The sequence below is a fragment of the Miniopterus schreibersii genome, assembly GCF_964146895.1.
Source record: "Miniopterus schreibersii genome assembly, chromosome: 8".
Taxonomy (NCBI): domain Eukaryota; kingdom Metazoa; phylum Chordata; class Mammalia; order Chiroptera; family Miniopteridae; genus Miniopterus; species Miniopterus schreibersii.
Genome location: NC_138109.1, coordinates 33,453,714 through 33,474,522, shown reverse-complemented (window position 1 = coordinate 33,474,522; position 20,809 = coordinate 33,453,714). Strand labels below are relative to the sequence as shown.

General features: G+C 48.2%; 1 protein-coding gene across 1 annotated transcript in view; it reads right to left on the bottom strand.

The window, feature by feature from the left end:
• Positions 1 to 15,602, bottom strand: part of MROH7 (maestro heat like repeat family member 7) — a gene marked incomplete at its 5' end in the record, with an annotated part of 36,554 nt that extends 20,952 nt beyond the window's left edge. The window contains 11 exons of the mRNA XM_081145093.1: positions 769 to 923; positions 1,242 to 1,424; positions 1,778 to 1,890; positions 4,429 to 4,564; positions 4,777 to 4,881; positions 5,373 to 5,468; positions 7,242 to 7,371; positions 7,692 to 7,771; positions 8,660 to 8,743; positions 10,603 to 10,676; positions 14,387 to 15,602. Coding sequence (XP_081001219.1) covers positions 769 to 923; positions 1,242 to 1,424; positions 1,778 to 1,890; positions 4,429 to 4,564; positions 4,777 to 4,881; positions 5,373 to 5,468; positions 7,242 to 7,371; positions 7,692 to 7,771; positions 8,660 to 8,743; positions 10,603 to 10,676; positions 14,387 to 15,602 — 2,372 coding nt within the window. The remainder of the gene's footprint in view (positions 1 to 768; positions 924 to 1,241; positions 1,425 to 1,777; positions 1,891 to 4,428; positions 4,565 to 4,776; positions 4,882 to 5,372; positions 5,469 to 7,241; positions 7,372 to 7,691; positions 7,772 to 8,659; positions 8,744 to 10,602; positions 10,677 to 14,386) is intronic.
• Positions 15,603 to 20,809: the final 5,207 nt, after the last annotated feature.

Here is a 20,809-nt window from a genome sequence, read left to right as displayed (position 1 = left end):
TATTAGAAGCACACCCCATTTGTATAGCTCGGCACAATTCTTTTATGTTCATTCTCAACCAAATTTGTTAAAATGCGGACCACACACTTTCTGCCTTGTTTTAGTCATCCAAAGGTGTGGGAGCAATCCCTGGGCTGGGAGACTGGAGCAGTCAGACTGGTCTCTCCTGCCCACAAGACACCTCCACCCATCAGACCACCTGCTCCCTGAAGGCTGAGAGCATTGTACATCCTGCACAGGGCCCAGGACCAGGCAGGAACTCAGCACACTAGCTGCATTACTTGTCACAACCACTATCTGGAGCAGGAATACAGGGGTTACTTCCTCCTTTTGCCTATGGGAGAAAACTGAAGCCCAGAGAGCACAAGCAGGCTGCCCAAGACCACCCAGCGGCTGAAGGCTGAGTCAGGACTGTCACTCAGGCCTCCTTTCTGTGGCATCATTAAAGAGCTCTGGGCTTAGAGTTGGTCAGATCTGAGTTTAGCTCCTTATTCTGTTGCTGGCTCAGTGGATGCCTAGTGTAAGAAACTTCCCCTGAGCCTCAGTTTCCTCATCTGTAGAATGGGAATATTGCACTATTAATGCTGAACAAAGACAACTAGCAGTGCTTGGGAAGTGCTCAGTGGTTGCCAATGCACCACAGATCATGGAAGAGGGGCCATCTCGGAGGGCAAGGGGCTCCTCTGGGTGGAAGGAGAGTCCCAGACCAGGGTGGGGCTGCTTTGACCCTCTGAGATGTAGTGGCTGACAACCCCCCTCACTTGGTACCTGTCCAGTGGGAGGGGGCACATGAGCAGGGCCACAATGACCTCGGTCATAAAGGAACTGGCCAGGATAGAGACAGGCAGCAGGGCTACCTCACGGGCCCGTGGCTCCTGGATGTTGCTCAGCTGCGCATAGATGGCCTGCATGATTTCCGGGATCTGGGGTACAGCAGGGCCCGTGGAGAAGGCAGGGAGACATAGGGACAGGGAAATGGGAGGAGAGGAGTGATAGGGTAGAGTGACAGGGGAGAGAGGGCACACAGGAGAGAAATGGGAAGGGGGGCAGAGTGCCTGCTCCTTCCCCGAAAATGACCAATGTTGTCTTCACTGCCACCTCCACCCCACACTGGATGGGTGAGTTCTTTCTCGCCTCAAGTTGGGAGTACCTAGAACTCAGCCGCCACCACCCTGCCCTACTAAGGGATGAGCAGGCCCTGTGGGGTCTCCCAGCTCAGCCCCTGCTCCCAGGCGCCTTACCACCTCCAGCGCTCTGTGGCGGTACCACTCCAGCACCGAGCTGAGCATCACCTCCGACGCCAGCTGCATCATCTCCCCCGAGTCCTTGCCTCTGGCCTCTGCCTCCAAGCCGCCTTTCAGCCCTTCCAGGGCTGCTAGCAACAGGTCCTTCACCTGCTGGGGCCCCAGGAAGTCTCCAAATTCCTGAAACAAAGGCACGGAGATGCTGGCACACATGGACAGCCCCTGAGCAAGCCGTACACAGATGCACAGATGCTGCCAGATACACATGGAGGTCAGCAGGGAGGGCCCAAACTCAGGAGGAGCTGCAAAACCAGGGTGACATGGCCCCCGAGCTGGGTGACATGGCCCACACGCTGTGGCACAGACCAGACGGGTTGTGGGACTCAGGATGGCCCACGTGGTCAGGGAAGGCTTCCTGTAAGGGGGCTTGAGCCTGGAAACATGGAAGGGGTGGAGAAGGCATTGGGCAGGCTGGCACTGCCCTTTTCCCTATCCCCGGGAAGGCCCAGGGCTGAGGGGCAGCGAGCGGTCACCGCGATCACACGCAGAATGTTCTGGCATGGGCTGACAGGGTTGTAGGGCCCCAGGAAACGCTTGTTGCTCTCATACAGCTCCTTCTTGTCTGTCTCTTTTGTATCTCTGGCTCCTGCAAGAAGAGGACCTTCTCAGTGAGGCCCAACCACCCTTTCTTTAAAACTTCTGTTAAACAGAGATGTAGGAAGTGCGTAAGTCATAGGTAACCAGCTTAATAAATTTTCAAATGCCCAACCTATCCATCTAACTGGACCTTAGGTTAAGAAACAGAACATGATCAGCACCTCAGAAGCCCCTCTTAGGCCCCCTTCCAGTCCTCTCTCCCCTTCCCCCACCCGGGGTAAACACTATTAGATATCCTTGCTGTTGGACTTCTATGAATGGACTCATATGTTATGTTATCCTTGGTGTCTGGCTTTCACTCAGCATCATGTGGGTGAGATTCACCGATGCTGTTGAAAGCAGCATTGCTTCATTCTTTCTTGGTGCTGCACAATTTTCCATGGTATGAATATACCACAATTTATGCATCTGTTCTACTTCAGATGGACACTTGGGTTGTTTCCAGCTCTTATGCATTGTGCTCCATAAACAATCTAGTATGTCTAGCCCCGGCCTTTTGGTGAATATATGTACACATTTGTTACATTGGATAGCTAGGAGAGAAATCTCACTGTCTTGGGGCAAGCATAGGTTCAGCTTCAGGGGAGACTGACAAACAGTTTTCCACAGTGGGGACCACATGCTCCCACCAGCAGTGCCTGAGAGTTCCCGTGGCTTCACGTCTCACCAGCATGTGGCACTGTCAGAATGTTCCTTTTTTGCCATTCTGGTGGGTGTGTGGCAATACCTCTTTTAATTGGCAATCTCCCTACCCCTGGCATTCCCAACCCCCCTTTTCTGCTTTTTTTATCATCATCTGACTTCATATATGTATTACTTTTTTTATTCTGTTGTCTTCTGACAACAAGAAGGTAAACTCAACAGGGAGGAGCCGTTTATTAATTAATTTTATATTTATGTCTTCACTGCTATGTCTCAAGGCCTAGAATAGTCTCTGGCACATGATGGCCCTGTGTTTTCTATTGAAGGAAACACAATATCAGGTGTATTTCCTAAGCCCTTACTGTGGCCTGGCCTGGGTCCTACCTGGATCCCCCAGCATAAACAAGACATGGGCATAAGAGGGGTCCATCAGGGTGAAGTGACCACATGGACCAAGTGTGTGGGTTTTTTGTAAAAGGAAGGAGCTTGGACCTGGAATCAAGCAAACGCAGATTCATATCCTAGCTTTGCTGCTTCCTACAGTTAGGGGGCCTGGACAAACCACTTTGCTCCTGGAGAATCTAACAGCATGCGTTTGGCCTCACTGCCAGATAAAACCCAGGATGCCCAGTTAAATGTGAATTTTAGGTAAGCAAATAATTTTTAGTGAAAGAATGTCTCAAATATACTTTCCATCAAATTGTTCATTGTTTATCTGAAACCCACATTTAACTGGGTGTCTTATACTTTTATTTGCTAAATCTAGCAATACTATTTTGGTCTATGCTATTCCTGACCCTAAGGCTGATGGTTAGCATGACTTATACCACTTTCACCCATCACGCAGGAGGTCTGAGTGGTTCCTGGGCAGCAGGGGAAATCACCCAGGGGCCAAATCTTTGTCCCAAATGCTAGAGGTCAAGCAAAGCAGGGACACCAGACAGATCCCAAAAGGCTGAAACTAATATCATTCTTGTAGGCATGGGGGAAAGGAAACTCTATTTGACAAGTGCCTATAATGTGTGATACTGAGCTGGTCTCTTTACATATATGATCTCATTTCATCTTTCAAAAATCTTGTGAGTTATACCCTATTGAATCCTTTTTCTACAAATGAGGAAATCTAGGCCTGGACAAGAAAAGTAACTTGTGTGAGGCCACACATCTAGGAAGGGCTAGAACCAGGTCTTGTACCTAGGTCACTCTGCCTCCAGAGCCAGGGAAGTTTAAACAACATGCCAAGGTCCCTTGGTTTGGGGCAGTGTTGGGACTATGGAAAAAAGAAGGGTGCAAGGAACAGGTGATACTGTGCACCTCTAGGTACAGTGCCATCTGGGTGCCTGAGTCAGCCCATTCCACATCACTAGCTCCCTGAAGCCGAATCCAGGGATGTTCTCCACCTACAGGTTTTAACCGCTCCCAATTCTAAGATAGAATGTTTTATGTTCACTCACTCAATATTCACCGAGTACCCACCAGGTGCCAGGCCCATGGCTAGCCCTTGGGGATTCAGTGGTGAACAAGACACAGCCTTGCTCAAATGGGGTTATAGTCTAGTGGGAAAGATAGACCAAGAAACAAGAGATTAGGGCTCTCATGCCTGGGTATACATTGCTGCGTGGGAATGTGAAAATGAGAGTCACAAATTAAACTCGGAAGGATGAGGAAAAGCTTAGATAGAAGGAGTGCTTAAATCAAAATAGGTTTGTTTATAGTGTTTGTCCCCTGGTCCTGTGGGGACTAAGTCTTTGTACCTCTGCAGACCCCATCAGACCCTTTGCTGGTCTCCACTACCTCCCACCAGTGCCTTGTTGCTAAAACTCCAGTCAGGTCCCTGGCTGAACACCTGCTCAGAAGCCTTGCTTCAGAGGTGCTCCAGACTTACGTTTTTGGAGCTCCAAGATGGTATAGAGGATGGTGATACCATCCAAAGCCTCCCGGCCAATGTCCTCATCAGGATCCCCGATGCGAAGTATGAGTCTCCCCAGCAGAAGCCCCAGTGAGGGGAATCCCGAAGACATCTGTTTGTGTTGTAATCTTAAGGATTGAGTTGCATAGGTTCAATAATGCTATACAGTAAATGTGAACAGAGCTGGAATATCGGTCCCTGACAGCAGAGCCCTCTGAAGATGGTAAGGACCACCTGGGAATCTCTGGACAGATGAACAGGCACCTTCAGAGTTGGGAAGATTCTCCCTAGGAGTGGCTTACCTACCTCCCAGGGGACACTCACAAAGAAAGGCAGGGTGAGAAGTGTGTGGTTCAACAGAGAGACATTGCTCTTCACAGCGCGTGCTCGCTCATGGGCCTTTCCAGAGTTCATCCAGGGCCCCAGGGGCTGTGAGGACAAGGGCAAGACTCAGAGCTACAGGCTGGCTGCCAGCCTCTGCTGCCTGGATGGGCAGGTCAGCCTTCACTGATCAGCTTCTGGGGAAGGCATTAAGGCCGCTCCCCACAGTCCTCCTCTTCTTAAAGCATAAGGAGTCACGGGGGTCCAGAAGCTGAGGATAGGGCTGAAAGACCAGAGGGAGGATGCTCATTGAAGAGAGAGACGAAAGATGGAGAGTCATGAGGATAAAAGAGAAAGACGGGGGCAAGAATGAAGAGAGCAAAAATATGGGGGCAACTACAGCAGGAGTATGGGGGATAGGGAGAGAGTGAAGGGGCAGGAGTGTGGGACAGGACCTGTAAAAGACAGGGAAGCAGAACACTGGCACAAGATGACATCCTGCAGTCAAATCACTCCTGGGTCTAGCTTCCCTCCATACTCCCCCTCCTGGGCCAATTCTGCTTTCCCCTCTACCCTTCCTCTCCTTCCTGTCCCCACACCTCCAAAATGCTCCTCAGCCCGGAAGGAGTGGGGTCCTCAACAAAGAGAGCGTTGAGTAGTGTCTGCAGGGCATCCAAGGTCTGATGGTAAAGTATCTGCGGACAGGAAGAGGACCAAGCCACTAGGGGGCGCTCTGGAGCAGACCTTAGCCCCAGGCAACCCCTTGTGTGGACCCAGGAAAGCTGATTTCTTGTCCCACCTCTTCTGAGACTAACTTGATGTATGACATTGGACATATCACTTCCCCTCCATGGGTTACAGTTTTCTTATCAACAAATTGTTAATTATTATCCATTTACTTTTTACCTTATAGGGGGAGGAAGCCGAGACCCAACATTTACTGAGAATCTACCACAGGCCAGGTAAGCAACAAATGAGAGGGTGGGTGGAAAAATGCTCTAGAAATGTAAGAGCTAGATAAACTTTTATTATTGTCTCTGGGGAAGTGCTCTGATTCTTTTTTTAATTGCTACTCCTAGACCTAAATAGGTTTTCCAAGTTGCCTCTGCAGGAAGCCGTCTCACCCCGGCCCAGGCTCCTCCGCCATCAGCTACACCACAGTCCTAGAATTGTTTCAGGAAGGTGCATGTATTATACATACACGAGGCTGAGCAGTGGGTTTGAGCCACTCTGGAAAGGCCCTCTCTCCCTTGCCTGCCCTTGTCCTGCCAGCTCCCCATGTCTGTCTCTCACGTTTTCATTGCTCAGGCTTCCAGCGTCTATGCACACCAGGGTCACAGCACAACCGCCAAGCAAACCTCACTGGCCAGCTACCTCCTCTTCCCTCTCATCTGCAGCCTGTCACTGTGCAGTGCCGACCTCTGCTAGCTGGCCCTGGTACTGCAGAGGGCTGCTCTCTTTCCCCCCAAGCAATGATTCCCCACCCTTCCTTTGGGTCTTCTCTAAGTGCACTACCTCTGGAACCCAGAGCCCTCATATTGCCACGTGATCTGGCCCCCACAGCTCTCTAGCCTTGCTTCCCAGCACTCTCACCTGACCCTGGGCTCCAGCCCTACTGCCTCCGTATCATTCTTGCAGTCACCATGTTTTCTCTGTCCTCAGGCCTCTGCCAAGCTGTTCCCCCTGTCTGGCATGCTTTTCTGCCAGCCCTGCTCTCTTCAGCTAATGCGCTCTTCTTTAACCTCTCAGCTACAGCACCATGACCCCTGACTCTCATCTAGGCCAGGTCCCCCCATTTTGAGCTCTTTATAGCACCAAGTACTTCTTGCTTGCAACATTTACCAGTGTTGTAATTTTGCATTGTCTAATTCTCTGATAATGTCTATCTCCTCCTTTCCTTGCCCCTACTGTACCTCACCCCTGTACTTCAGGAGTAGGCTCTCAGTTAACATTTGAGGAATGAAAGGATGAATGAATGTGCCTTATCTTGAGCTGAAACCCCTCTCCCTTAACTTCCCCCACTGACCCTACATCCTACACTAAGGGTCGCCTCTGCCCGCTCCTCCTAGGACAACCCTGCAGAGGTTTAAAGAAGCTCATGTGATCAGTTCCTTGAGGTTCTACTTCCCCAGGCCTCAGCCCAGCCTTTCTTCATCCTGGCCCAGTCCTTGGCCCTCCTACCGGCCATGCCAAATCTGCCCACATCTATCTCATAGGGCAGGGCCCAGAAGTGGATAGAACACTCCAGATAAGGGGTTGATTTCTATTCTGAAGACTCATACATCCACCAAACATGCCAAATATCCCTCTCAGGTCAAGAGAGGGCCAGCAAATTGCCCAAGGCCCTGCAGCTCAAGCGGGACGGTGGGCATCCACGTCATCTCCCAAAACACCCTTGCTTTCCCTGCTAGGAGTCCCTCTAAGGACCCTAGACATCCCGAGGACCCACTGGGGAGGGCCCTGCTCACCTGTATGGCCTCAGCCTGGGCCTCGTCTCTCTCCTGCATGGCCTGCACAGAGGGCAGGGAGAACACGCTCTTCACGCACATGTTCACCAGCTCGGACCTTTCCTGAACACCCAGGACGGGCTGGGTGTGACTGGTGAAGAGACAGAAAGCGCGGAGTAAGGGAGGGGGCCTTGTGACCAGAGGCTGGAGCTATGAATATAGGGCTGGGATGAGGGCACGTCGATGGGGGTTCGGGGATGGGCCTGAGATTCAGATCCACAAAGGGTGAGATGAGGTGGGGGGTAGGGGAGGAGTGGGTATGGAGGGCAGACAGCCCTGGCAGGTACTGGGCAAGAGCAGAGGAAAAGACACAGGAGTGGGGTTGGGGCACAGCAGAGAGGCCCCAGAAGAGAGAGGCAGGGCCCATGGGGAGCAGAAAAGGGGATGGGGTTGGGGAGGGGCCATGGACACCTCAGCTGCGTCAGGGTCTCCATGGCCTGCTGGCGGACAGAGCTGCAGAGGGAATCCAGCGGCTCCTCCTGGATCTGCCTCTGGACAGGGGACCACAGTAGGGCCGATGAGGTGGGCAGGCCGCTGTAGACCACCGGAGCGGAGGCCACCGCACCTCACAGGAGCAGGCTGCAGCAGCCCCTCGGCCTGAGCAGAACTCCCCCACCTCCGTTCCCTGTCAGGCCTCCAGTGAGGGGAGCCTGCTCACTGCTCCAGCCTGTCCTGAGTGCTCAGTTCAAAGCCACCAAAAACACCCAGCTGCACCCTGCACACGGGGCTCAGCAGGCACTGTTTCTGAAGCCTCATTGTGGGGAGGTATGCCTAAATCATGGATTTGCCCAAAGCAAAAACATCATGAAGGACTCCTGAAAGAAACCCAGTTGAATTCCTTTAAAGATGTTCTAATTACATCTCACTTTTGATCTAGTACCTACACACAATAAGTGCTCAATTAATGTTCGTTAAATGAAAGTATCAAGGGCAAGGATGTTTTCTCTTTAAGGGACCCAAAGCTAAGTACAATTTGGGGACCTTCAGTGGTTATCTCCAACCAACCCATTCTGAACTGAGAAGTGATTGATTTTTGTAAAATGATAAGGAAATTCTCTCCCTGCCAGGAGGAATTTCTGGTTTTAAATAATAATAACCTCTCCCAGGTATGTAATGTTTTACAGTGAACTACCCCTTGGGTTGTGTCCTCCCAACAAGCAGTGACACGGGTATTATCACAGATAAGAAGGGAAATGACTTGCCTGAGCTCCCTCGAGATAGGCAGGGGGCAGTGAGAGGTGGAGCTGAGACGCAAGTCCAAGTGTCCTGCCTCCTCACCTGTCCTCTCCCCACCTCAGCCCCCATCTCATCAGCGCGTGGGCTCGGGGCCTCCGCTCCCTCCCCACCCCAATGCGGCAGCTTGGATGTGGCCCCCACACCATCATCTTCTTCATCACGGCCTTCTTCTCTCCTTCGCCTTCCAGCACCTCCTGACTCTTCTGGAGGGTGATGACATCCTTGACCTCGGGGACAGCAGAGGGCAAAGCCACAGGGTGAGAGCCACACTGCACCCAGCTTTCAGGGGCTGTCCCTACACCTGCGTCAACCACCGCCACCTGCAGGCATGCCAGCCTGCTCCCCCCAGGTGCCAGCCCCAGTGTCGCTCAAGGGAAACGAGAAACCACAAGGGGACCTTCTGGGGGGGCGGGTGAAAGTTGAGAAGGTAACAGCAGGAGGGTGTGGATAATACTTGAAGGCCAGCACTTGGAGGAGGGCAGATATCAGGAACTGCAAAACTCCCCCCGCTTGAAGGTCAACTAAGGGAGATAGGGCGGCAGCTGGGGGCACAGAGAGGATCCCAACACCTCAAGCTGAAATCTCACCATTAGTAATACCTCTTGTTTTAAAAAACTGTTTTTATTGATTTCAGAGAGAAGGAGAGGGAGAGGAAGAGGGAGAAATAGCAACATCGATGAGAGAGAAATAACGATCGACTGCCTCCTGCACACCCCCTACAGGGGATCAAGCCCGCAGCCCGGGCATGTGCCCTGACTGGGAAGTGAACCGGGGACCTCCTGGTGCATGGGGCGATGCTCAACCACTGAGGCACACCGGCCGGGCAGTAATACCTCTTAAGGGCCTACTGGTATCTACCCTTCTTAAGGGCACATCCTAGTCAGATTACAGCATTCTGCTACCTGAGAGAGGGAATACATTAACCAATGTCCAATTAATCTATTCATTCTCCTTATCTTCAAGCAGAAGAAGAAAAAAACCGTGAAATAAAATAACTTCATATAGTAAAGAAAGCAAAACAAGGCAATCAGATGGACAGTGTGGTGAGTTAAAAATGCCACGAGTTCTTCCCCGCTCCTATGAAAAGGACAGATGGCCCTTGAATCTGGGCTCATCTCACCACCTGTTTGGGCCGATAGAATGCTGCGGAAGCGATGCTGTGCAGTTCCTGGCCTAACCCTTAAAGGAGCATGGCAACTCTCCCCTTCTGGAACCCAGCTGCCATGGAATGATGACGCCACGTGGAGAGAGACTCTGGAAGATGGGGTCATCTTGGGTGTTCCTGCCCCCTTCCCCCAGTGATCTCAGTCTACACCAATCAAATTTTAGAATCATGAGAAATTGGGCACTTTCCATCCTTACTTCCCCAGCTGCCAGAGTGAAGTTTTAAACCACTAAGTTTTGGTTTGTTAAACAGTAATTGAGAATTTCAACTGCAAAAGTGCTGTGTCCTGAAACAAGCCATTGCCAGCCTTTCTATCTCCTTTAGAGACCCTCTCACAATTCATTCAGTTGTTTAGAAAACTTACTAAGCACCTGCGATGTGCCAGGCACTGCTCTAGATGCTGGGAATATAGCTGTGAGTAAGACAAACAAAACTCCCCAGCTCACAGGGGATACGTTACAGTGGGAGAGACTAACAGGAAATAAGGTGAAGTAAAGCATATTGTGCGTCAGGTGGTGAAGAACACCACGGATGAAAGAGGAGCCAGGGGCATGGCTCAGCAGTAGAGCATCAACCTGTGATCGAGGAGATCACTGTTCAATTCCTGGTCAGGGCGCATGCCCAGGTTGCAGGTTCAATCCCTGTCAGGGGCGTGCAGGAGGCAGCCGATCAATGACTCTCTCATCATTGATGTTACTATCTGTCTCCCTTCCTCTCTCTAAAATCAATAAAGATATTTAAAAAAAAAAAAAAAGAGGGAGAGAAACAGGGAATACCGGGCTGGGGCTGGGGCTGGGGCTGGGGCTGGGGCTGGGGCTGGGGCTGGGGCTGGGGCTGGGGCTGGGGCTGGGGCTGGGGAGTAAGAATGGGGAGGGGAGGGGCATCCCAGGAAGTCCGCTGTTAGTCGGGCAGGAAGCATACCAGAGCCATTTGGTTGCCATCCTCAGTCTTCCCTGGCATGTTCACCAGGCATGAGGCCACGTCATTGAAGGCTTCTGCGTGTCATAGTTTTGATGAGGAGAGAAGAGGGTAGAATAAGATATAGTATACCTAGGGTGCCATAGTCCCATCTCTCCTCCACAACTGGGCTTCTCCAATCCTAACTCCCCCAGCAGCCAGACTGAGCTTCCTTCCCTAAAACCCATCAGTGGCACCCATGTCACTGAGCATAAAGCAGCATCCTTGTGCTTTCAAGGCCCTGCCAGGTCAGCTTCCCTTCCCCATCGCAGCCCTATCCCTGTTGCCCTCCCCTCACTCGCCATGCTCAGTCACACTGGCCAGACAAGTTTCCAGGCCCAGACAAGTTTCTTTTCCAGGGCCTTTGCAAGGCAGTTTCCTCTACCTGGGCCAATCCACTGCCACACCCCCTTGCCCAGGTCTTGTGCCCCTCCTTCGGGTCTAAGCTTGCCTGCGGCTCCTCAAATAGGCTTCCCTTAACCTTCAGGCTAACAGGGGGCCTACTGTGGTCCTCTTGTGCATCATATTACTCTCTCTTTTCAACTGTTATCACAATTCATAATTAAACTCTCATTTGTTATAGTAGATACCTGCTGTTTTGTCAGCCCCCAGATTTCCTCCTGTTTTTTTCGGTGAAAGAGTTCCCGTCTTCCCTGTGGGTTACCCATTCCCTGTAGCTAGGTGACACTAACTTCTTCAAGCCCCACCCATAACCCCTCTTCAAATAGGGGTGGGCCTGCCACCCAAGCTTGGCCAATAAGGAGAATCTCATGCCCCTAGCCACAGTGATGAGTCCAAGGATGGGCTCTGGGTGAACAGGGCAATAGAGCTCTTTATTTGAGAGAGTGCATCGCTCTCCTTCTAGGAGCCTGGAACTTCGGGGCCATCTTGGCCCCCAGAGGCTGCTGGAGGATGTGGTCAATAGAGAGAAGCAGAGACAACCCAATAGCAATGAAAGCAGCAGCGCCAAGATCTTGGCTTCTAAGTACCATCCTCCACAGAAAGGACTAGGCTCCTTGGAGAAATGGCTGATTCTAGGACTTGGGCAGAGAAAGTATAAGATGAGCCAGAAAACAAGGAAGAGACATCTTGTACTGGGAAAAATAGGAAGAGAGCTCAAGGAATGGTGGGGATACGTCAAAGGGACACAAAAGCTTGGTCAAAGGGGAGTCCGCTGGTCAGATTGGGGAAAGTTTGAGTATCAACATAAACAATGGCAGCAACAGAGGATACAGTCCGCTGAAAGTCTGATGAGGAACGGGATATTTACATAGTTTCAGAGTACCTCCCCACATAGTACTTACTACAAAGGGGTAGATGGTGATTTTACGGCAACCATCTCACTCAAGTGATTGCCGTGAACATCATCAGTAATGCAACAAATCAGAGGCATGTGCCACCAGATAGGACTTCAGTGCTATTCCTGCCAAAGGTACATGACATGAATGTGGTCATGAGGAAACATCAGACAAACCCAAATCAGGCACAACTTACAAAACAGCTGGCCCATAATCTTCAAATGTAGCAAGAACATGGAAGTCAGGAGATCAGCGTAGCTTCGGCTGCCCCTGACGGCTTCCGCAGGCCCCCCAGCCATGGCCAGCAAGGGTTTGCCGGACCTGAAGCAGCAGGTGGAGGGGGTTGCCCAGGATGCGGCCCTGGACCAGGTGGCCACATCTACCCAGAAAACCATCGACAAGACTGCTACCCAAGCCTCTGAGACTTTCTCAGGTTTGGGGGAAAAATCAGGCCTCCTGAAGTGACAAAGGGGAGTCATGGGTGACTCCTCCAGGCCCTGAGCTCTGGGCAGCTGCTATACCCTTGGCCTGATGCCTCATTAAAGCATATGTTCCAAAAAAAAAGAACATGAAAGTCGAGAAAAGGCTGAGGACTGAGGAAACAAAACAGGCTAGACAAAAAAGTACAGAGTGATTCTGAGCTGGGTCTTTTTTCCCAGGAAAACATTACTGGGATAATCGGTGGCATTTGAATGGGGTCTGGGGATTAGATGGTAGCGGTGTATGAATATTGATTTAATGATTTCCATGTTTACCTTTTGTCCTTTTGTGTAAGAAATAAAAACTAAAATTCAGGGGTGAGGGGGCATCATTTGGCAACGTATCCAATTATTCACAAAAAAAGTTTTATACTGTGCTTTCAACTTTTCTGCAAGTTTTTATTGTTTTAAATTTTTAAAAAAGAATGAAGAACTAGAGGCACTTTTCAGACAAAAATGATAAAAGTTTACCATCAGCAGAATTCACTAAAGGAAATTCTAAAGGACATACTTCAGGCAAAAGGAAACCAATGCCAGATGGAAGGTCTGAGATGTAATAAGCAATAAAGGAAAAGAAAGAGGTTAATATTGGGGTAAATATAAGAACATTAAAAAAAATGTTTATGGGGTTAAGAAAGGATGAATATGCATTACCAGAACAGCATATAAATCGGAGAGAAAGGATTAAATGGGATCAAAGTGTTCCAATCACAAAGGGCCATATATCTATATGAAATGTCCAACCAGGCAAATCTATACAGACAGAGAGTATGATTAGTGGTTGCCTGAAGCTGGGAGGCATGGGTTGGGGGTGATATCTAAGAGGTTTGGGGTGTCTTTTGGGGGTGATGAAAATGTTCTAAAATTGATTGTGGTGATGGTTGCACAATTCTGTGTATGCTTTAATACCATTACACTGTACATTTAATGTGGGTAAATTTTATGGTATGTAAATTATATCTCAATAAAGCTGTTTTTTTTAAAGTTCAACATGCAAAAACAGAATTCCTCTATATCACCAGTACAAAATAAGAATTGTATTAGAAAACAAGATATGATTCACAATAGCAATAAAAACTATAAAGTACCTAGGAATTAACCTATTAAAAATGCAATCAATTTTGATGGGGAATCTTTGTAAAGGATATATCTTACATAAAGGAAAACTTTAAGAGATGGATAAATTAATGGCATGCCAGTAAAAATGCCAGTAAGATTTTTGAGGACCTAGACAAACATTCTAAAATGTATATGAAAGACTGGGGGCTTACTAACAGACTCCAGGGCATGTTTTGGATGCTGTTGTCCTCAGAATAGTTTTGAGAACTTTTAAGAAGGATTCTTACCCTCCCTTTATAAATATGAATACATATTTACAAAGCCATGGTAATTTATTTTAATTGCAATATGGTTTCTATCCATGAACCAAAAAAAATATTTGGAGATATAAATAATTGAGGGAAGATCTTTACAACATCAAACACATCACAGAGATTAATTTACAGAACACCTGCATGTCAGAAGTGAGCACAGGTGCCAGATAAGGCCCCACGGCTTTGCTCAGGTAGGGACCTCATTCAACAGAGACGAGCTGAGCCTTGAGACTGCCTGCTCCACTAGGCAAACGTTGACCCCAAAGCGAGGTCTAAATTTATCAAGAAAGAAAGAGGCATACATTTTGAAAGGAAGATATAGTTATAATTTGGCTATAATAAAACTATTATTCTATGGAGATATCATAGTTAAGGGAACTGAAATTCAGAGAGATTAAGTAGCTTGTCCCAAGTCACTCAACACGCAGAGGCTGAGCACTGGATCTCCTGGGCATGATAAATAAGTATGTTGCATGTTATCCGCTGAACGCTGTTCCTCTCCTCTCCCCCTCCTCTCTCCTCCCTGTCCTACAAGTCTGAATACAAGGTTCTTCCAGGACAGCGCCCACTCTAGGGCTGTCTCCCTTGCCATACTCACGCTCAGGGACACTTTGGAAGGCTGTGGTGCTGCTGCAGGTGGGGAACACCAGTGGGAACTGTCCTATCTCAGCACTGGCCACCTCCCTCCAGCTCTGCTGATTTTCCTCCAGGGGCACGGTGGGGATGGTGTTGCCCTCAGAATTATCTGGCTGGCTACTCAGTGTCAGGGTGGACACGTCGCTAAAGATGAGGCTAGAGCCCAGGCTCAGAGTCTCCTTGGAGCCCACTATCAGGGTCATGCACGAGGATGGAGGAAAGGCAGAGTTGGGTCCATGGATGCGAGAGTGCAGGCTAATATCATCCTGGAAGCCAGGAATCAGGGTCAAGCATGAGGCCTGAGTGACGGTCATGTTCACATCAGACCTGGCATTGCTATTTAAAGCCACATCGATGTTTCCCTTGGAACTTGTGTTCCAGGGGGTACCAAAGGCTTCTTTTGAAACAGACCCAGAGATGTCATGTGAAACCAAAGTGATGGTGTCCTTGGTGTTTGGGATTAGGGTCCCACGGGAACCTGGAGCCACACTCCAGTCCAACTTGGAGATGGTTCTTGAGCCCACAGTGAGCGGGTGATTGGAGTCGGAATCCAGAGACTTTGAGGCTGGAATAAGGAGCGCTTTTGAGCATGGCCTGGAGATGCAGTGGCCCAGAATGAGGGCTTCTCTTGAATAGGACTTTATAAATGGGTTGGATTCAGACCTGGAAGGATTGGAGTTATTCTGACCCAAATCAAAAACCTTGCTTGAGTAGGAGCTGAAGGCCTCCTCAGAATTCAGCGCAGAGTGGTTGTCTGAGCTCAGACCCCGGGCCTCAGTAGAGCCAGGGCTCAGAGTGAGGTGTGAGGCTGGACGTAGGGCTCCCTGTGAGTTAGGCCTTGAGATGTGGTTCAACTCCACGCCCAGGGCTTCACCAGAGTGGGAAGTGGTGATCTGGAGGGAGGGTGGAGCCGTGGCCCTGCTGTCATCAGGTCTGGGGATGTTATCAGACACCAGGCCAGGGGCCTCCTTGGAGACAGGACTCAGAATGTGATTAAGGGCTGGAACAAGAGCCACTCCAGGAGTCAGGGGTAGATTCAAGATAGGAACCAGGTCTGTGTCTGGGGTTGGCCCAGAGATGGTGCCAGAGCCTAAACCTGGGGCCCCAGTGGACTTGAGACTGGGTGCATTCTTTGGGTCTTCACAGAGGACCAGGCTAGCCCTTGGACTCAGAGCCATGCCTGCCTAGAGGTCTCTCAATGCCACTGCCCCCTTCTCTCCAATAGCTGACTGTTGAGCTCCCTGCAGAGTTCCTGAGAGAAAGAAAAGGCAAATTCAGCCATGCCTCAACTGTTAAAATCTTTCCACAGATCCCCACTGTCTTTAAAATGAGGCCCTTGTGTGACTTACAGGGTCCTCCTTGACCACACCCAGCCCACCATTCCAGCCCCGTCCTACACGACAAAATATTCATCACATTTTATTCCAATGGCTCAATTAGTGGTCTAGCCCCTTCTAGATGTGAGGGGCAAGAGCTGTGCGTATCTTAGTCCCTTGGGCATCCCCAGCACCTAGTGCCAAGTACTTGGAAGGAAGTCCACAAACACTAGACAAATGAGAAACTTCTCCCCGACTTAGAAAAAAGGAAGGAGGAGCCTCTTTATCGGTCACACTACTTCCAGCCAACCCCCAACTTGCTAAAACTACTCTGCAAATGGCTGTGGCCCTAGATTCCCAAAGTAGCCTTGGCAGAGCTGCCCACCCCCCACCCCCCCTCACAGTTTGCCTATTCCGCATGGGGAAGGCTAAATAGAGGAGAACCTGGGGTGATCATCAAAAACACAGCCTTGCCTCAACCCAGCAGTCTGATTGCTGGGTGAACTCCCTAACCCCCACCCCCACCCTACCCCCACACCTAGACCACAGCTTACCTGCATGCATGATGTTCTTAGGCAGGAGTGGGCCCCTGGGAGGAAACACAGGAGATCAAGTGAAGAGTGGCTTTTTCAGTATTGTTATAAAGTCTACAAGTCAGGCATACCCATACAGAGTCCCTGAAGTTAGGTGTTGTTGCTGCATTACACACTTGAGGAAGTGGAGGTTAAGGAGAGGAAGGTTACCCACACCGCTGGCCCTCAGGGCAGCCACCCGTCCGCCTACCCTCCATCGCTTCCCATGGTCTTTGGGACAGCATCTTCAATCTTTAGCAGCACCCAAAGGCCATTCTGTGCCTGGCCCCAACTCCCCTTTCACCCATCTTGCCCATCTATACTCCCTTTCCTCCTCCTTTCCACCCTCCCTCAATTCCTTTGAGTTTTCCAGAGAGCCAGGCTGCTGGGGTAGCCAGGGCCTTCCACAAATTGAGCACCCCTTTCTCCAGCCCCCCTCCCGGGCTAACACCTACAGTTTCACCACTTCCAATTTCAGCTCAAATGTTAGAAGCCTTCCAGGTCCCCCAGACAAGTAAGGTCTGCTTGTAATTCCCAAGGCATCTGGCCCATTTCCCCTTTCTTGGCACACAGTATCTGGTTTCCCCCCTAGACAATAGGATCCCTAAGAGTCTAGCACAGCACCTGACACACAGTAAATGTTCAATAAATAAGCTTGTTTCATCTTTTTATCTCTTCGTTTGCTCATCCATTCTTTCACTAGCTGATTTTGTCACTCATTTACTAAATGATTTAGTCCACAAACTTTGCCTTTTAGTCCACTTAACTTGCCTTTGGAAAGGTCAAAGATTTGGAGTCATGCTGCCCTGGGTTCAAATCCCAACTCATCCTCTTACTAGTATTAGTGAACTTGGGTAATAAGAGGCTTCCCCCTCTGACCCTCATCCTCCTTGTCTCTAATATGGGGAGCACAAAGCCTGCTAGCCAGGGTCAGTGCACATCGCCCACCTCAGGCCTCCTATAAATGATTGCCATTTGTTCTGTTACTCTCTTCCAGGCACTGTGGGCAGAGGCGTAAGGCCCGCTGTGCATTGGGAAATGTAAGGCAGAGCACGGGGGGTCTGCCTTCATTCCCACCAAGCAGTTCGTGCACTGCTTTGCCTCCTACCTCAGAAGCAGGAAGGGTTCACTCACTGTTGGCACCAGAAAAATTTTACCCTGAAGCCAATTAAATTTAACATTCCAGGGCTCCTTGCTTGCATCGTCCCTTTACAAAGGGACTGAACTTAATTTTGTGTTCACAATTTTGTCTTCTTTTACTTAAAGAGGAGCCTCAAAATCATAAATAGCTTCAGGCTCCAAAAAACACTGGATCTTCCTTGGTCACCCCTTCCACCTATGTATACTGTACACACACACCCACACACACACGTCATAGTATTCAAAGAGAGGCATTTTCAATCTAGAAAATATATGAGTCAGGTCCAGCCTATGAGGCAGTGAATAATTCTTTGGAATGCCTAACTGGCTTAGGCTGTGGAAGAGAGTAATTTGTACCCTCTGAGACAGGTGCACAATACTAGGTCACTGAGTAGAAAACCATAATTCTCAAACCTCGCTGACCCCCCCTCTTCCATGAGAAAAGAGCAGATCTCCCCCCACTTTCTCCTGTTCCTTCGACCCTCCTCCATCCTGCAGCAGGTAAGCCAGACTTCGGAGCTGCCTGACAATGACTGAGGCAGCCCACATTTACCCTCCATTAAAGGGCCATTGTGCACCCTAGCCAGTGTGGCTCAGTTGGTTGGAACATTGTCCCGTGCAACAGCAACAAATCAGTATCTCTCTCTGTATATCTCTCTATCTCTCTTTCTCCCTCCTTCCTTCCCTCCCTCCATTTCTCTCTCTAAAAAATCAGTTTTAAAAAAGGCCATTGTGCATTGAAAAAAGAGTGATGGTTCTTGAGGGGCTTGAGTGGGACCCAGGGGAACTAAAGGAACTCACTACTATCTTGACAGCCACATGCTACCTTTTGGCCTTTGCTCCAAAACCCCAAGGCCACAAATGGGGAGGGCAGAGGACAGCCATAAAACAGCTAGTCCTATCCAAGACTGAGAGAATCATTGACTGATTCCCATCATGTCTTCTCCACCTCAATGAACCCTTCCTGCCCTTTGCCGGTGTTCTCAGGAGGAGCAGCTATCAATGGATCTTCCAGTTCCTCATTGAGAGCATGTTTATCAGATGTTTTGGCCTGGAATGTGTTAGGCACTCATGTGAGTACATGTGCACACACACACATGCCAGTGCACACATACATCTGGCATTAGGACATCTTAGATCTAGAAAAGCCAAACCAGAACTTGCCATCTTTTCCCCAAACTGGACCATCCTATTCTCTTCCGTTGAAAGAAACTGGCACCATTATCCAAGCCAGAAACAGTATCATCCTTGACAACTCTCTTCCTCACTTACTGCATCCAATTTTAGCCAAGTTCTGCTCATTCTGGCTCCAGAAAAGTTCCTAAATATTTCCCATGTCTCTGTCACTACTGCCAGACCCTGGTGAAGCTCCCAATGCCTCAGGGCTGGATTTTGGAATTACCCTCTCGACAATGGTTCCTGAATCTAGAGATTGCACCCAATAAACCATTTTCCAAATTGAGCCACAAAGATCTTCCTTTAAAATTTCATTCAGCACAAATTGGTAGTTACAAAATAGTCACAGGATATAAAGTAAAGCATAGGGAATATAGTCAATAATATTGCAATAACTATGTATGGTGCCAGTTGGGTACTGGAAATATTGAGGGGAACTCTATGTAAAGTATATGATTATATAGCCAATAAGCTATACACCTGAAACCAATACAAAATAAAATTTTAAAAAATATATTGCATTAACAGTATAGTGCTGGCATAAGAGTAGACATACAGACAAATTAAATAGAACTGAGAGTCTAGAAATAAATCCACAAGTCTATGGTCAGTTGATTTTTGATAAGAATGCCAACTCCATTCAATGGGAAAAGAACAGTCTCCTCAATAAATCATGATGAGACAACTGGATATCCAAAAGAATGAAACTGGACCTCTTACCTCACACTATATATAGAAATTAACTCAAAATAAATTTAAGACCTAAATATAAAAACTAAAATTACAAAACTCTTAGAAGAAAACATGGGAGTAAATCTTCATGACCTTGGATTTGGCAATGATTTCTTAGATATGACACCAAAAGCACAAGCACCAGTAGAAGAAAAAATAGATTAGACATCATTAATAAAAACTTGTGCATCAAAAGACACTATCAAGAAGTGAAGAGCCCTGGCTGGTATGGCTCAGTTGGTTGGAGTGTCACCCTGCACACTGAAAGGTCTCGAGTTTGATTCCCAGTAGGAGCACATACCTAGGTTGCAGGTTTGATCCCCAGCCCAGTGGGTGCACAAGCAGGAGGCAACCAATGAATGTTTCTCTCCCCCTTCCCCTCTCTCTAAAAATCAATGAACATGCCCTTGGGTGAGAATTTTTTTTTAAAAAGTGAAGAAACAACCTACAGAATAACAGAAAATATTTGTAAATAATGTATCTGATAAGAGTTTAGTGTCCAGAATATATAAAGAACTCTTACTTGGGGTGGTGAACACACAATACAATATACAGATGATGTATTACAGAATTGTACACCTGAAACTTATACAATTTTATTAATCAATGTTACTCCAATAAATTCAATAAATAAAAAATATACAAATAAAAAATTTTAAAGAACTCTTACAACTCAACAACAAAAAAATAACCCAATTTTTAAATAGGATACTTCTCCAAAGAGATATATGTGTGTATATATATATATGGCCAATAGGCACATGGAAAGATGCTCAACATCATTAGTCATTAAGGAAATGCAAATCAAAACCACAAAGAGATACTACTACACACCCATTAGGATGGTCAAAATTTTTTTAATGGAAAATAACAAGTGTTGTCAAAGATGTAGAGAAACTGGAACCCTCAAATTAGTTGTAGGAAATTGGAACCCCACTGCTGGTGGGGACGTCAAATGATGTAATCTCTGTGAAAACCGATTTGGTAATTCCTCAAGAATTTAAACAAAAAATTATCATATGATCCAGCAATTCCACTCCTACATATATAACCAAAAGAATCGAAAGAAAATTGGTGTTCCAACAAAAATTTGTACACACATGTTCATAGTAGCACTATTTACAATATCCAAAGGTGGAAATACCCCTAATGTTCGTCAACTGGTGAATGGATAAACATGTGGTATATCTATACAATGAGCTTTATTCAGCCATAAAAAGGATTTAACTACATGCTAAACATCAATAAACTTTGAAAATATGCTAAGTGAAAGAAACCAGACACAAAAAGTCACATATTGTATGATTCCATTTATATGAAATATCTAGAATAACCAAATCTAGAGAGGCCGAAAGCAAATTAAAGCAGACAGAAAAGGCTGTCCAGAGGCAGGGAAAAGAGAGAATGGGAAGTGACTACTTAATGGATACAGTTTCCTTTGGGAGTGAC